The following is a 12,415-nucleotide window of genomic DNA, read 5'->3' as shown; positions in this document are numbered from 1 at the left end:
AGCTTCTGTTAATTTGCTCTCTTAATTTCAGTCGTGATTTAATTTCAGTCGAATTGTTGGGTTTGTGGACGAAACACAAGCTACGTCCATTTAAACATGCATTGATCATGCAACTAAGTAGCTTGGGGAAGCTAATTAGTTCCAATCGGTTTGGGCGACAACAATTGAAACTAATCAGCTTCGTCCAGACCAACTGGAACTAATCGGCTTCAGCCAGGCCGACTGGAGCAAATCGGTTTGGCCCAAACCGAGAGCGTATTATTTTTGAAAATTGTGAAAAACACGTATTATTTTCAAAAATAATTAAATCATTTGTATTATTTTTAAAAAATAGGATAGCGAAGGTGGGGTTTTCTCTTCGAAGGTATTTCAAAAGTGGGTTTTTCTCTTCGAAGGTATTTCAAAGGTAAATTGAACCTTCAGCAGCCAAAATGGAGATGACATATTCACAGCTAAGTTTCACATCTCACACGTGAAAACCAGAAGCTTCGATCTGATTATAAACAACAAACGGGCCACGATTTGGCTTCGATCAAGGACCAAGCAGAAGTTCAGGCTTCCTGCCTGGAAGTTATCTACCAATTCTGCAGTGCACCACAACAGCTACTAGCTAAAGATAATTTCACACGCCCCGGAGAAGTTCAACCTAGTCTCCACTCTTTACCGCTTCTTCCTTTGTGGCCTCTTTGCTGGGACGGCAGTCTCTTCATTGTCTGGCAAGCTCTTTACCTCCGCTGCTGGCTGCTTCTGACCCCTCCTCTTCCCTGGCTTTGCCTCTACCTTGCCATCGTTACCAGTATCTGGAGAACAATCATCTTTGTTTGATGAGCCCGTCGCTGGTTGCTTCCTTCCCCTCTTTGCTGGTTTCGAAGCTTCCTCGTCATCTTGATCCTCCTCGTCGGCTTCATTGTCGTGAGTACTACTACTTACAGCCTTATTAGATGATGCTTTTGCTACTTGCATTGGCTTCCTTCCCCTCTTGGTGGGTTTTGCTGCTTTTGCCCTTTGCTTTACTGGATTATCTTCCTCCTCGTCATCAACAGTCATTGCCTTCGCAGTCTTTTTATTTTCTTTTGGAGCCCTTGGGCCTTTCTTCAAAGTTGTATCATCTTTTTTCTCTAGTTTCTCTTTCCTTCTCTTACATCTGTTTTCTGCGACTGCATCAGCCCCATCCAACATCTGCAGCTCCGGAACATACGCCGAAGTCTGAACAAAGAAGTGCTATTAAGAACAAGTCTGAAGAAATAGAGTGCACCAAAAAGGTATGATACAGTGACTTCAGTCTCATACTTACCCTACCACCTACTGTAATGAAGTCAATTTTCTTCCCTGCATGCGACAATTCAAAAACTTTCAACACTGCTAAACAACTCAAACATACCACATGCACCAGAAAATAAGGAAAAAAGAAGAGGGGGAGAATATTATCAGACCATCCACAAAGGCCTTGCCGGGTTTCTTCTCCCTAGAATGAAATATCCAGTCTTGTGGAAATTCACTGCTATCAGCACCAACTTCAACAGACTTTTCAATCACCTATGGAACGATTGCCAGAGGCAGGCAAAGAGTGATAAACATAAACAAAATTCTTACCAAAATACCATGCACAATAAATAGAATGGTATCAATGCTACTCCATTTGGCTATAAATGTCAGTAGTTTTTCTTTGCACCGGATTAAGTTTTGTACAGGTAAAGCAGACTCCTACAGCCTTAATTCAGTGCAAGTTTCTGTGCAAGCACATGCACAAGCATAACAAAGTGACCAACATGTAGACATTCCGAATTTTCTGAAATTTGGCAGCTGAAATACATTTCCAGCAAAGGTAACTCTTGAGACCAATCATGGACTAACCTCTTTAATACACCGATGGAGTGCCTTGTATTTCTCCTTCGATATCTTCGATGCAGTTTGCATAGGATGGATCCTCGCCTATATCCAAATCAAGCGGAAAGTGAAACTTTAAGATTTACACCAAAATGGCATCACATAATAATATAGCAGTTCTGTAAAACTGTAGATACTCAAACGTATGGGCACAGGTATTTGAAGGAGGTGCATGGAGATAGCGACTGGAATCAACATTAAAGCAAAAGGGATAACAAGGCCCACCCTTGTCCCTGGATGTATTACTAGTGGCTCACTCAAGTTTAAGGTAATTTTCTCGGATGTCCCTGAAGGGCAAGTTTGAGGTAATATTCTGTAGTACTTCTTGATGATCCTTAATATAAACTATATTTCATTTATACAGTGGAGTAAATGTGACTTCAAGATAAGAAATAACATCCTAATAGATGGAGATAACTTCCCTAAAGAAAATTGGACTTTCTTTGCTGCCAAGGATAAGCCATGTTCCACCTGATCCAGCTTTACCATAGACACCGAAGTGATTACAGGCACAACCATGGGATTGGGTCTGCAGCTGTACGGCTGTCCCCAGAAAGCATCCATAACAGCTTCGATGCAGTACCCAAAAATACTTGCAATTTGTCTCCAGGATATATTGCGGTTAGCCTCTATTGGTTATGTGTATATTTCTTTTGTAACATTGAAATAACTATTCTGCTTCCAGGGTCACATAAGCGTCTTCATAAAATTCAAGTACTACTACACAGTGAGTGCTTAATAGCTTGCCACCTTTTTCCAGTCAAGTGACATAATAATTCTTGCGATATTCATACAAACTGACATGACTAAGAATTTGCTCGTGGGGGGGAAGAAGTGACACTTGTGTGTGAAGAGTAACTATGGTCTATTGGCTATTTTGCCCAAAAGAAACATGATACCTACGCCTTATCTTCATATGTATGACTTTGGTAAGAAAACACTTCACTAAAGTAGAATTAATGAATTATAATATGTTCTGCACAGTAGGTAACAATACAAAGGGTACATAGATATAAAATTAATGGCTTCTTAGAATTTTGTTCAGCAAGCAGTTCTAGCAATGTGAGGGAAACTGACCAGATAAAGCACCTCATCTGCAATCCAGTTGCCAATTCCTGACATAATGCTCTGCAAAGATATTTTTTTAACAAAAGGAGGTGTAAAGCATTGGCATAATTCGAAGGTTTTTGTGTAATATGCTTACCTTTACAATAGCAATAAAAAAGAATTGGCTGTGTGTTACTGACGCATCTACAGTTTATGATCATATATTCATATTAAACCACATCGACTGTTTGGATAAAAAAGTGAATCAGTGCCTTTCAGGTTTATTCTTAAAAAAAGGTGCCTTCAGGTTTAGAGATACTTTAAAATGGAGGCAAGATATTTCTTTAGTTGTTTAATAACACTTGGCAATCAGGAAGCTAAGCTTGATTTGATACCATATCTGAATATATAATATGAATAGATTTAGACCGGAGCAGTTTGAGCAGAGCATGTAGCTTAACATTTATACCTGATCAAGCAAAAGGGATTTTATTGGCACATTCTTTCTACCTAAAGATTGCACAAAATCATCAAGCTGCATTGGATCAAATAAGGCATCTGGTCCTAGCTCCGAAATTGGAGGGATGGCTTCTGGCTGTTAAACGAAGCCGGAATCACTAACACAAATTACAAAATATTACCGCATACTGAAAGAATAAATTTGTTTTCAAGGGATAACTAGAGTATTACATTGTCAAGCAATCGTATTTTTGCAAAACGCCTCTTATCTGTGAAGGAAAACTCCAAGCCATCATCTAACTGTAATAAGTTGACAAGAGTAAGATGAACTAGATTTAAAGAAAAGTAAATGATTAAATAGCAGATAACATGCAAGAAAAAAAGGTGGGAACATGCAAGAAAAGTTAAGACTTCTAAGGTAAACATTTCTTCATCATATTGTTGCTAGAATCTGTCAGTGTTATATGTTTTAATTTTTTTTATTGACTTGATTCAACATCTGCAATTCCACTGCTGTTCATCTAAGCATTAGCATGATCGTACGGTCAGTTGCCCGCAAGATCTTAAACTTTTTGAATCAGATATAAGAGAGTATCTTTAAAACATCACTGTCCAACTACAGATCATTATATCGTAAATCCCATCAGATTTTGCAGATTCATCTATTTGAGTGGTGGATTCAATCATTCAAGACGTAAAACAAAAATAATTATTTGCACCCATATATGAAATGAGCCAGCCAAAATGGGGATTGCAGGAAACTAACTTCCCACACACGGTGATGATGGAAAGAAAATAAATTGACATGATGAAGGTTACAGGATTAGAATCCATACTTCAACAAACAGTTTGGAGTACTTTGAAGGCCATTCCTCAGTTGGGCTCACTGCAGACCTATGTTAAATGCCACAAGAATGCACGATCCAAGTTATTTAAGTTCACTGAAACCACTGTGTCAAGTTTTAGCTACACTTAAATACCCAAAGCTAAAGACACAACAACAATTTATGTAAAGAGATAGTTTAGTCATGAATCCAGATCACACCTCTAAATTCTAGATGACTTTGCCGTACATACCTCAACGCGGAAGACCAGAAGTCATTGTGCACATGGTTTGACAAAGTTTTTTTTTCCCCTTATACTAACGTGATAGTATATGAAAATAAAATTTCTTGATCACCAACATTCTCAGCAATTAATCTTTCTCGACCAAAACAAGGAAAACCATATTTGCTACAGTTTACCATAGTAATAACAGGAACTTTAAATGTAAATTTTGATCAATAATATAGTATAATGTCTGAAGTTCAAGATAACACCTGTTACTGTTAGTCTTAGTACTCCCTCTGTCCCTAATTAATTGGCGCCGGCCTTTTTGCAAAGAAACCCCTGTAAATTTTCGAAAAAACCTGCAGTCCACATCTTCAATTAAACGTGGACTGCGCGTTAATTTCGAAAATTTAAAGGGGTTTTTTCACAAAAGTTCCAATAGAACGTGGACTGCAGGTTTATTTCGGGAATTTACATGGGTTTCTTTGCAAAAATGCCGGCGCCAATTAATTAGGGACGGAGGGAGTACATCTATCAAATTATCAGAATTTCTAAAACTGGAGTGAACTTTCATAAATCATATAGCGTTATAGCCTAGGATTCTACTGGTAAAGGCTGGATTTTCTTATGTGCAGTAGTGCTAAAACACACTATGGCATCCAGAGCATCAGGTGGTAATGGCATCAAATATTACAACACTAATTGGATATGCCTGCTAATATTGCATGAGGTGAAAAAAAGATCTAGTTAGGTACACGGAGCTACTATAACGGAACCAGCAATGCTATTTCTAAATGCTGCCTCTCTTTATGGTAGCAGCCTTTAAGAAGAGCTAAGGCTAAAACAAGCACCAGGAAACAAACAAAGATGAAAAAGAAGGAACCTTTTATATTTACTCAGCTCCACACCCTTGATGTAAATAGCTCCTGCCATTCCTGTGACAAAGAATAACACTTCAGATTAGCTACATTCTCTCTGTATGTTGGAACTTTAAAAAACTTAGTCAACTAGTAACCTAATGAAAAGTTATGTTCGAACTTACAGATTGCAGTAGAGGCCTCTACAGTTTCATTCAATTGGCTAGTCTGTCTGAATTTTATCCAACTTTTATTAACCATTTTTGGTCGATTGAACCTATGTACAATAGTATGTCACACAAAAAAAGCTAAAAAGTCTGCCTACATTATTCTGCATGTTAGTGTAATATGACTCGTCTGTTGATTTGCTCTAAGTAAAACACTATCACTAGGACAGTAAGATCTGACACGAGCCAAGCGAGTCAACATAATTCGTACAACTCAAATTTTTGAGTTAGCAAAACCGTTATGATGCTTAGATTGTCCATTTACAAGGACAGTGTTGAATATTTCATTTAGTCAAATAGTTGCCAGCTCTGAACTGAACAAAAGCTACAGATATACAATACATGCCTTCGTTACTGTTCATGAAGTTAAAACCATAGAACCCTAGAAATGTAGAAATCCCAAGCTTGACACAATCAGAAACCGTGCGCGCGCGCGCGCACACACACACAAAAGGACATGGCACAGCAAAAAAAAAGTTAGAGGAAAAAGATATCAAATCTGAAAGGGCCATCGTATTTTTGAAAGCAAAAACTAAAAATTAAGAAGACAAATTTATACATTGCGCCAAGAAGAGAGAAAAAACAAATCAAAGTACTTTCAGGTGGCGGAGAGTGGAGACGGACCGAACTGGAAGGAAGGGAAAGGCGGCGAGTCCAGCACGAGCCATAGGTTCTTGCCCTTGCGCCGTGCGGCGGCGATGGTCCTCCCGACCAGCGCCGCCTCCAGCTGCGACGGAGCGATGCCGTCGATGACCTTGGTGTCATCCGCGGCGGAACACCGCACGATCCTCTTCCCAACGCAGTGCTCCTCCAGCGCCAGTCGCGCCGCCTCCACCTCCGGCAGCTCCGGCATCTCTCTCGCACTTCCAGTTCTTGTTTCCCTTTCCTTTTTTTCTCTTCACTGCTTTCCTTGTGTCCCTTCCTTTTTTTTCTTCACTGCTTTCCTTCGCGGAATAGTGATGAAGGTGAACGTTTGCTTGGTGGCCAGATTTGCAAAATTTAGTAAAAGGCCGTAGTCTAAATTTAGTCTTTGAATTTGTAAAGTGTCCATCTGGATCTTCAACCTTGCACTATATACCCACATACAGTTCATAATGTGTTCATATCCTTTGTCAAAATCTTACAGCTAGGCTCCACTTGTCAGGTCCTCCTTGCTTACTCGGCTGCTCAGATTTTTTGCAGAATTTTTTTGTCTTTCTCTCAAACTTTTTTGTCCATCCACCTCACAATGGATTCATAAGATTTGTCAAAATTTTGGCCAGGTAAAAAGAACAAATCCTTAAATCATTTATTGACACCAATATGGTTGATAAAAAATTGCAGGGCATAAGTTAACACAAACAAAATATACGCTAAAGTCTAGCACTCTTCGTATTGTGATATTTAGTATAAAATCTGAGACAATTATTATAGATGGGAGGGTGTACATGTCACAATGACAGGTAATTCCGTCTAGAGGGACTCAGTACAAAGTTGTACTAAATCTGAGACAATTATTATGGATTGGAGGGAGTATTATTTTTTCTTCAACTACCAATTTTTATTTTAAAAAAAGCTGATCTTGTTTGCTTCAATATCTTGATACAAAATAACACAAACAAGAATGCTAGGGTTCAAAAACGTCAGACCACACAATTTGCACTACCAAGATACCAGGGTTCAGTGACGGTGCAGAACCGTCAGAAATAGCCAAAAAACCCGATAGAAATATAATTCGTGTCGGTCAACTGCATGTATTTTTTTTGAAAGTTCAAGGATCCTGGTAGTGTTGGTGCCCAATTTTTTTGAAAGTTCTATAACTTAACACATGCAACATTTAATAGTTTAACATAGTATTTGACATCAAGTTAGGAACATGACAGTTGGAAATTACACATATGCAACCTTATTCAGTGCAATCTGGTAGCCACCTTGCACATAAGCCACATTCCATTAGGCATCCGCAGCAAAGCAATTCGTCAACAAGGCCATAAGCCAAAATAAGACCTTATTGGCCTGACCATACACATTACATAAACTGTCCTCAAGACAAAAAGGCTATGTACTAGGCATGAACTTGTAAAATATCATCCTCTTCACTTCTCTGATAAATCCTCATACTTTAGCTGCAATGTAGTCTCATCTTACGGACTGTTTTGCGAGACTCATTTTAAAAGGTCAAATTTGACCACATGCAAAACGGATAGCACCATGGAGACCTTAAAGTGTGGACATATGGCACCGGTCACAGGGCTTCAAAACAGTTAATTCAACACTAGAGGGAACTTTCCCCTTGAGATGTCTTTTGATCGCCTTGAAACCTTTGAGGGCTTCCATGACATCTTCCCACCCCAAGTTTTCACACATGCTTCTATCATCATAGCCACTTGTAGTGTCCAGCACAAGGCATCGTAGTGATGAGCAACTCTCAAGAATTTGACATGCTAGCTCAATCAAGCTCTTTGTGGACTGGACTCCAGTGATCGATACTTTCTTGAGCTTGTCATGGCGGAATCCTGGAATCCGCTTAATGTGCCATGAATCTGCATCCGTATCTTTCAAAGTTGGTTCCTGCCTTCCACGAAAACGTGAACCTGCCTGAAAATCATCAATATTGATGTCGGTATCAATCAACAGCTCAGTAGTCCGTTTGAAGTAGACAATCATTGGTTAGGCAGCAGAATGATAAAGCTACATCCAGAGATTGAAAATAAAATATTATCCGAGAGTCACACTGCACAGAAAGTTATAAAGACCTAATGCAAGTAAATGGTTGTGTTCGGCATGATAATGTTATACATTGTCCATTGCAGAACATTATTGTTGAGAATCCTGGGTTGAACAAACTTACTGATAAGAAGAACGTTTCCAGCACAGGGCAAGCTTCGAGAAAAGAAACCATAGATAAAAAGTCAAAGCTGCTATGGAATTTCCTGCCATCAAAATAAATTTTCAAGTGCCTGAGCTGGAGGAATTTGTGAGCTGACCCCGGAGTGCTATTAATGGCCTGAAAAAGCAGATGCTAAGTTTAGTTATCATATACATGCAGCTAGGTAGCAATTTGGAGCTTGGAAGAAATAGATGACAACACAGACCTCACCATACGAGAACAAGACAAGTGTGTGAAGATTGGACGCGAAGGAATAAAGCTTGGTCACAGCATAGCGGAACATGCCAGAGTAAGTTGAACCATTCATAACCACCGTCTCCAGTTGAGACGAGTCGACGATTGATATTTTCGTCGGCGGCCCAATGAACACAAAACTGGTGACCTTTGGAGCGTAAATTTCAATCACCTCTAACCTTTCGCATCGACGCACCCGCAAGATACTAAGCCGCTGCAGATAAGAAGGAATCTTCAAGGAAGAAGTGATCTCATTGCAGTCGGAAATTTCGAACTCCTCCAAGGAAACAGGAGAAGAAGCATCCTAGTTCCTCCTCAGTAATGGTAACAAGTCTCAGATATAGACTTTTCAAGTTTCTCAAGCAGCCAATCATCAGTGTCGGGCGGAAAGCAGATGCTAGGGAAAGAGTCTGAATCGAGCTTGCAGCACAAGATAAAAGCAAGCATCGAAAGTTATACTTTGGACTGTGATCATCAGGAAGGTTCACAACAAGTTCCAAGATCCCAGATTTGACAGCAGTTTGAAGCCAAATGTCAAGATGGCTAGCCGTGAAGTCATTGCCCCATGGGCGAAGATTGAGCTCAAGTGTCTTCACCCCAGTGCCAGAGTGGTTTTCGAAAATGTGGTAGATTCTTGCCATATATTCCTTAAATTTCTTTGCTGTCTCATATGTGTCCTCATCCAGATTAAACCCGATAGTTTTCCAATTGAATGTAAGGTTAGGAAAGCATCTCCATGAGCTTAAAAATGTACGAGAGACAGGCAGCATGGGCAGCATCTCGTAGTGGCAAAAGGGAATGTATATGGTGCAAGATATCCTGCAAACAACTTTCGTCAAAAACAATGGTTAAGAAGCTCAACGCTGATATTTTAGATTTCAGTTGGATTAAACAATAAAAACGTAATAAGTGTCGGGAATTTAGTATAACTACTATGGATCGGAGGGAGTAATCTTATTGGAGCAACTACTTCGCACTGGATGATAATGCACGACGGATGAAGAAGATCCACTGGTACTTATGGAATGCCGTTAGTGGATCCCTTTTTGTATTGATTACCACATACTCTTAACTAATAGCTAGAGTCACGGTTTCTAAATGGTTTCCATGAACATTTCTCATACACTCCATTAATTCTTGGTCTCAAGTCTTGAAATTAATACTTATAAGTTATACCAGGGGATCGAGTATTGTTACTTGTAGATGAACTTTTAATGAGTACATATTAGTTAACATTTATATTTCTATAATAATATTTGTGCTAACGGCAATGACAATCTTTTACATGCAATTAGAATATTATTTCAGAATCAGCATCCCATTCCATACCTCAGGAAACTCATCGAGCTCAATTACTGGCATAGTGTCTTTGGCAACCTCTAAATTATCTCCTTGCTTTCAAGGTGGGCCCCTTTTGGCAACCGTCCATCCATGATAATTATCTACAACAGGATGATATAAAAAAGTGAGCAGATACAAAAGATCAGCGATTAACTTTGCTTACATCGATGACACAATTTTTTTTAAAAACACAACTGATAAACAAAAAATGGAAGTGAAAAAGTTGCATGTCTACTCTCTTCTCTAGTTTGAAAATCAAAGATCCACACCTGAACAATCGTTGTATTCCTAAAAGGATATACACCAGACATGGGAAAGCTCCTTAATAAAAGGTATTCTGAAGGTGAACACACAAGCAGCAGAGGAAACAGAACTGTCAAGTACCGGCAGTAGACATGTATGAATTATTTTCTCTAGTTTAGGAAAGCCAAAAGGATCGATCTTTATTCGCACCTGAAATAAACTAAATTTATAAGTGGGCAAAAAATCCATCCTAGGAAGCGCTGCAAAGTCCAAACCCAGATTCTTGCACAAAACAATCTATTTACTCGTGTGTACAGATTTACAGCCAACCGCCAGCTGCCCCAATCTGAAGGAAAAATTGCAATTCTCTTCTAGAACGATGAGAACAAACGATGCCACCCGAGGCTATAATTAAGCCAGACAGACATTAGGGAAGGTGAAGAAGAGGGTTGCAGAAGCACGATTACGTTTTGGCTCGCAGCAGCCGGAGCCACACCGTCCGGCAAGGGGCTTTTCTCTTGGGAACCCTAGAGCTGTCCATCGTGGGATTGAAAGGACACCGTGCGATGCGAAGGCGGCCGAGGAGAGGAGATGATCTATGGAAGTTGGAATTGTGGAGTCAAATTGGTGGTGTCGCCTTCTTTTTATTTTTGGGCACCTATTCAATCCCTCGTCGCCAGGCCGGAGCCGCATGTGCGGGACGTGCCACGAAGAAAATTAGCAAACCAGCCATCCTATTTGTTTTTAGGGGAATCAGCCAGCCTATTAGGCATTAGCATTAGTACACCGTTGAGATGGGCTATCGTCAGCTATAGTCGATTTCGACAAAACAAAACCGAAACTATTTCACAGGATAAACTCGACGTGAAAGTATTTCACTTATCGAGCCCTTTTGCTTAGCGTCTGTAAGGACGCTAAGCTCTAAATCTTCGCGTCTCATCATTGGACGCTATGCCTTGCCAGCGTGGCCAAGCGGAGCCAGGCCGGGCCCATCCTCAGTCACCTGAGCGTTGGGCGTTATACTGCAGGCTTCGCGCCTGAGTGTAGGGCGCTATACCCAGATTAGCATAATCCTAAGCTTGAGGGAAGATGGGCTGCCATCAGCTTCGCGCCTGAGCGTGGAGGTCGCATAGGCGTAGGTGCGTCTCTACTGTGGCTCTTCTTCTCCCAGCGTTGCTTCTCGCCATATCGCTGCCCTCTGTCTAGGACACGTGCGGCCGAGGACGAAGTTGCCGTGCATCGCCGCCGCCTGGGGCGCGTTCTCGTCCACCTCCCCGTACCTGTTGCCTTGGCTTATATAAGCACGAGCAGTCAGGGGTTTAATTTGTGGTAAGAAGAATTATGGGTCTATGGGAAGAAGCAGCGCATGTTTCGGTGGTGCCGTGAGCTTTGTAAACTACTGATTTCTTTAGGATTGATTGAGGTACCTGCTTTGGTCTGCACGATAATGTCACTTAAGCACCTTGGTATTGACTTCCAAATATATATTGCATCGAGTCCAGATAGCCCATGCATGCTATGCTTAGCTGACAGTATTAGCATTTGCCACATCTCGTTAATCAACTCACTAAACTCCAGCGCATGTATCTACTAAGTTACCTGCCTAGTTCGTGAGCTGGAACTGCACGTTAATGTTTGAGCCTAAATGGAGATGCATGCATACATAAGGCAAGTCATGGGCACCTGCTGCTCCGTTACCTAATACCACAGCGCCCAGCACTCGGGCGCGAAACCTGCAGTATAGCACCCAACTATCAGGGGCGCGAAGATTCAGAGCTTAGCGCGGTTACGTCAGGCACTAAGAAAAAGGGTTAGATGAGCGAAATACTTTCGCGCCGAGTTTATTTTGTGAAATAGTCTCGTCTCGAGGTTTGTGTCGAAATCGACTCAGCTATATGGGCCTGATTTTTGCGTTAGTCAGCCCCTCGCAGTCGCGGTGCCTTACGCACTTACACAGTGTTTCCTTATTTAAAAAAAACTATTCCTTCGCTAAAAAAGACAAAAAAAAACATAGTACTACTCCAGTAGTTCTGAAAGAAGTACTAGTACGTATAAGCTTTTGATCTCAAAGAAAAAAACGTACTATAAAGCTTTTTAGTCTGACCTCTTCGCATTATCTCCATACATCCAATGTCATCGATGCTTCAATCTATATGGAACGAAGCACAATAAAATTTTACATTATAAATAATCCCTCCATC

The 12,415-nt window shown here is 40.6% G+C and overlaps 2 protein-coding genes and 1 long non-coding RNA gene across 5 annotated transcripts; 1 reads left to right on the top strand and 2 right to left on the bottom strand.

The window, feature by feature from the left end:
• Positions 1-418: 418 nt before the first annotated feature.
• Positions 419-6,476, bottom strand: LOC100825943 (formamidopyrimidine-DNA glycosylase). 3 transcript variants are annotated; one of them, XM_003573635.4, is made up of 10 exons: positions 6,152-6,476; positions 5,327-5,378; positions 4,230-4,287; positions 3,625-3,693; positions 3,404-3,529; positions 2,965-3,015; positions 1,855-1,932; positions 1,434-1,536; positions 1,295-1,329; positions 419-1,206 (listed from the first exon to the last, which is right to left on the bottom strand). In XM_003573635.4, the coding sequence occupies exons 1-10, from the start codon at positions 6,378-6,380 to the stop codon at positions 661-663; spliced, it is 1,347 nt and encodes a 448-aa protein (XP_003573683.1). In that variant the 5' UTR covers positions 6,381-6,476; the 3' UTR covers positions 419-660. The 3 variants fall into 3 exon arrangements, with proteins under 3 accessions (XP_003573683.1, XP_010234568.1, XP_014755486.1); XM_010236266.3 differs by lacking the exon at positions 3,404-3,529; XM_014900000.2 differs by lacking the exons at positions 3,404-3,529; positions 3,625-3,693.
• On the top strand, positions 1,132-2,646 carry LOC112271926. The gene is made up of 3 exons (XR_002965464.1): positions 1,132-1,262; positions 2,043-2,155; positions 2,252-2,646. It is a non-coding gene; the product is annotated as an uncharacterized LOC112271926 (long non-coding RNA).
• Positions 6,477-7,533: 1,057 nt separating the features above from the next.
• LOC112271925 lies at positions 7,534-9,474 on the bottom strand. Its single transcript, XM_024462182.1, has 3 exons — positions 8,602-9,474; positions 8,358-8,513; positions 7,534-8,104 (listed from the first exon to the last, which is right to left on the bottom strand). The coding sequence occupies exons 1-3, from the start codon at positions 8,701-8,703 to the stop codon at positions 7,727-7,729; spliced, it is 636 nt and encodes a 211-aa protein (XP_024317950.1). The 5' UTR covers positions 8,704-9,474; the 3' UTR covers positions 7,534-7,726.
• Positions 9,475-12,415: the final 2,941 nt, after the last annotated feature.

The sequence above is a fragment of the Brachypodium distachyon genome, chromosome 3, assembly GCF_000005505.3.
Source record: "Brachypodium distachyon strain Bd21 chromosome 3, Brachypodium_distachyon_v3.0, whole genome shotgun sequence".
In the NCBI taxonomy this organism is placed as follows: domain Eukaryota; kingdom Viridiplantae; phylum Streptophyta; class Magnoliopsida; order Poales; family Poaceae; genus Brachypodium; species Brachypodium distachyon.
The sequence above is the reverse complement of the archived record's forward strand: the minus strand, read 5'-3'. Positions and strand labels throughout refer to the sequence as shown.

Excerpts from the sequence above, each read along its gene's own strand:
- LOC100825943 (XM_003573635.4), bottom strand. The coding sequence starts at position 6,380 with ATGCCGGAGCTGCCGGAGGTGGAGGCGGCGCGACTGGCGCTGGAGGAG. Across the intron at positions 1,933-2,964 it reads CAGATGAGGTGCTTTATCTG|GCGAGGATCCATCCTATGCA; the intron begins GTCAGTTTCCCT and ends ATTTGGATATAG. Across the intron at positions 1,537-1,854 it reads TCCATCGGTGTATTAAAGAG|GTGATTGAAAAGTCTGTTGA; the intron begins GTTAGTCCATGA and ends ATCGTTCCATAG.
- LOC112271925 (XM_024462182.1), bottom strand. The coding sequence starts at position 8,703 with ATGAATGGTTCAACTTACTCTGGCATGTTCCGCTATGCTGTGACCAAG. Across the intron at positions 8,514-8,601 it reads TCTTGTTCTCGTATGGTGAG|GCCATTAATAGCACTCCGGG; the intron begins GTCTGTGTTGTC and ends CTGCTTTTTCAG. Across the intron at positions 8,105-8,357 it reads TGGAAACGTTCTTCTTATCA|GCAGGTTCACGTTTTCGTGG; the intron begins GTAAGTTTGTTC and ends GATGATTTTCAG.